The sequence below is a fragment of the Sceloporus undulatus genome, chromosome 3 (genome assembly GCF_019175285.1).
Source record: "Sceloporus undulatus isolate JIND9_A2432 ecotype Alabama chromosome 3, SceUnd_v1.1, whole genome shotgun sequence".
NCBI lineage: Eukaryota > Metazoa > Chordata > Lepidosauria > Squamata > Phrynosomatidae > Sceloporus > Sceloporus undulatus.
The window spans coordinates 160,497,107-160,499,366 of NC_056524.1; the positions used below are offsets into that span (position 1 = coordinate 160,497,107).

The following is a 2,260-nucleotide window of genomic DNA, read 5'->3' on the forward strand; positions in this document are numbered from 1 at the left end:
TTCTTAAGCTATCTGATGCAGGGGAGCTGCAGGTTTTTTTTTTTTAATGTGTCAGGGACTAGCAGTATGTTTGTGTCTGTTGACTATAACTGTTTCTTTCCTTCCAGGAAACTCACTGTGGACCAGCAACCAATAGCCAATGGTCCAATACTGGTCCATGGATCATTGTTTTGAGTAGCTCTGTTTTAGGGTACTCAGACTCTGAGGGTAATAATGAGGTCCATCATCTGGCTAGTGCTCCATGAAGACCACACTGGCCTTAGAATATTCCTGCATTTTTAATATGCTTTATGGCAGATAATAGTTCCATGGCCAATTTCTAGATATTGATTAGAATGCCGGTTGATGGTGGGAAAGGGATCTCTTAAAGTACAGAGTAGGAAAGTTAATGGTTCAGAGCAATAATTTGATAGTTTATGTCAAATATTTACCAGCTACCTGTGCAACACAAAGAAGCAGAGGGGGGTTAGATAATTAGCCTGTTTGATTTCCTAGCAATGGACGGATAAAAGAAACACTTTTAAAATAATCTCTGGCACAATGTTCACCACCACTTGATGTGTTCAAAATAAATTAAACCATAGCTTATGTACCCATGAACGTTTCAGCTGGATAAGTACTAATACTTAAAAGGCATTACTGAAAAAGCAATGACTTAAGGAAATGTTAAATAAAATTTGTACACCAAAATATAAATTAAAAAAAAATACTGTAATATATTGCCTGACCATTTTACCATTTGCAACCTATAGAACATTTTCTTAAAAACCAGAACCGTGCTTTTGATGGTTGTTTCAATCCCACTAGTACTGCATTACATTTCTTACTGAATGCTTGCAAATGGGAAATTTAAATATCTCTGTAGTATCCTTGCACATACTTTGACAGACTAGCCAACTTTTTTGCATGTCACATTCATTCAGTAAGTGTGTATCTCATCAAATGTCAACAAAAGTACTTCTTAGGTTCTTTTCAGATCTAGTATGGTATGTTTACACATTTACACAAGACCAGGTATTTAGCAAATAAACGTATATTAAACACTATATAAATAACTTCCCTTTTTAAAGCTAGCTAGGGTACAGTTTACAGTACAAGATTGCAGGCACTTCAATTATCAAAGAAGTTCAGCTGTTCCATGTTGTGTGCTCAGTCTTCAGATATTCATAATGAGTATGAAGTGAGTTATGGTCTCTTCTTCACATCAAACTTGAAGGTGACTTACTGCATAGGCTTACAATAGCAGTTTTGGGATTTGGTCATGAAACATATACATTTCTTCCATGCAGCACAAAAGGAACATAGAACTTAACTTTCTTTGAAATCCAAACAGTCTTTAGGGCCAAGGCATTACAGAAGAAAATGATAGCTTTGCACAAAATTAAATGGCTTTAGTACTCCAAATGGCAGGAGAATAATCTTGGTGAATGTGTGCATGGACTCACGCAAATACACACATACACACAAAACCATAATGAGAAATTTTCAATTATGCAATACCCCAAACTTATAATCATAGGCTGGTCTATCAAGACTTGGTAAAATATCATCAGGTAGAAGGCAGAAAGCTTATTTTTTTTCCCCATTGCTGTTGAATTTGTTTAACTCAAGGCTTTCACAGAAAGCATTATAATCTGAATATGCAATTCAGCACTCAAAAAGTGTTTTACAAGAGTTTGAAAGTATGATTAAAATCTCAATGCAGCTCAAAACGAGAAGTAAATGAGGCTATCAACATGTGTACCATATAGTGTACACAGATACCATATCCTACAAAGTACTGAAAGATTTAAGATTAGCAGCCTGTAAAAGTGGGCGACAAAGTGGGCTAAAACTCAGGTGCTACCCCACCCCTCATTCCATTCCGCCAGACCTACACATCTGCTTGAGTGAACAGCTCTAGAAGTCCAAACTTCACTCTTCAGTGACACTTCTTTGTCAAATTTTAACATCTTGTGATTCTACCATCTTGCCAAGGGTCTTCTTAATCCTCAATGCAGTAAGTCTGGAGGCAGGATTGTGGGCCCAGCATTCACACATTAATTTCAATATTGCTCTTAAACACTGAAAATATAATAGCAAAGGAATTATTGTGTAAAAAAAATGCAACTGAAAGAATGCACAGCTTGTAGAGTTAATTACTGATGAAATATGGTGTACCGGGCTGATTATGCTTAACATGACTTCAATCTTTTATTCGTTTATTAAGATATTATTATTATTATTATTATTATTATTATTATTATTATTATTATTATTA

At 35.3% G+C, this 2,260-nt stretch overlaps 1 protein-coding gene across 1 annotated transcript in view; it reads right to left on the reverse strand.

The window, feature by feature from the left end:
• Positions 1-6: 6 nt before the first annotated feature.
• Positions 7-2,260, reverse strand: part of BMPR1A (bone morphogenetic protein receptor type 1A) — a 90,599-nt gene continuing 88,345 nt past the window's right edge. The window contains 1 exon segment of the mRNA XM_042459784.1: positions 7-2,064. Within this exon segment, the coding sequence (XP_042315718.1) occupies positions 1,939-2,064 (126 nt within the window). The 3' untranslated portion in view covers positions 7-1,938.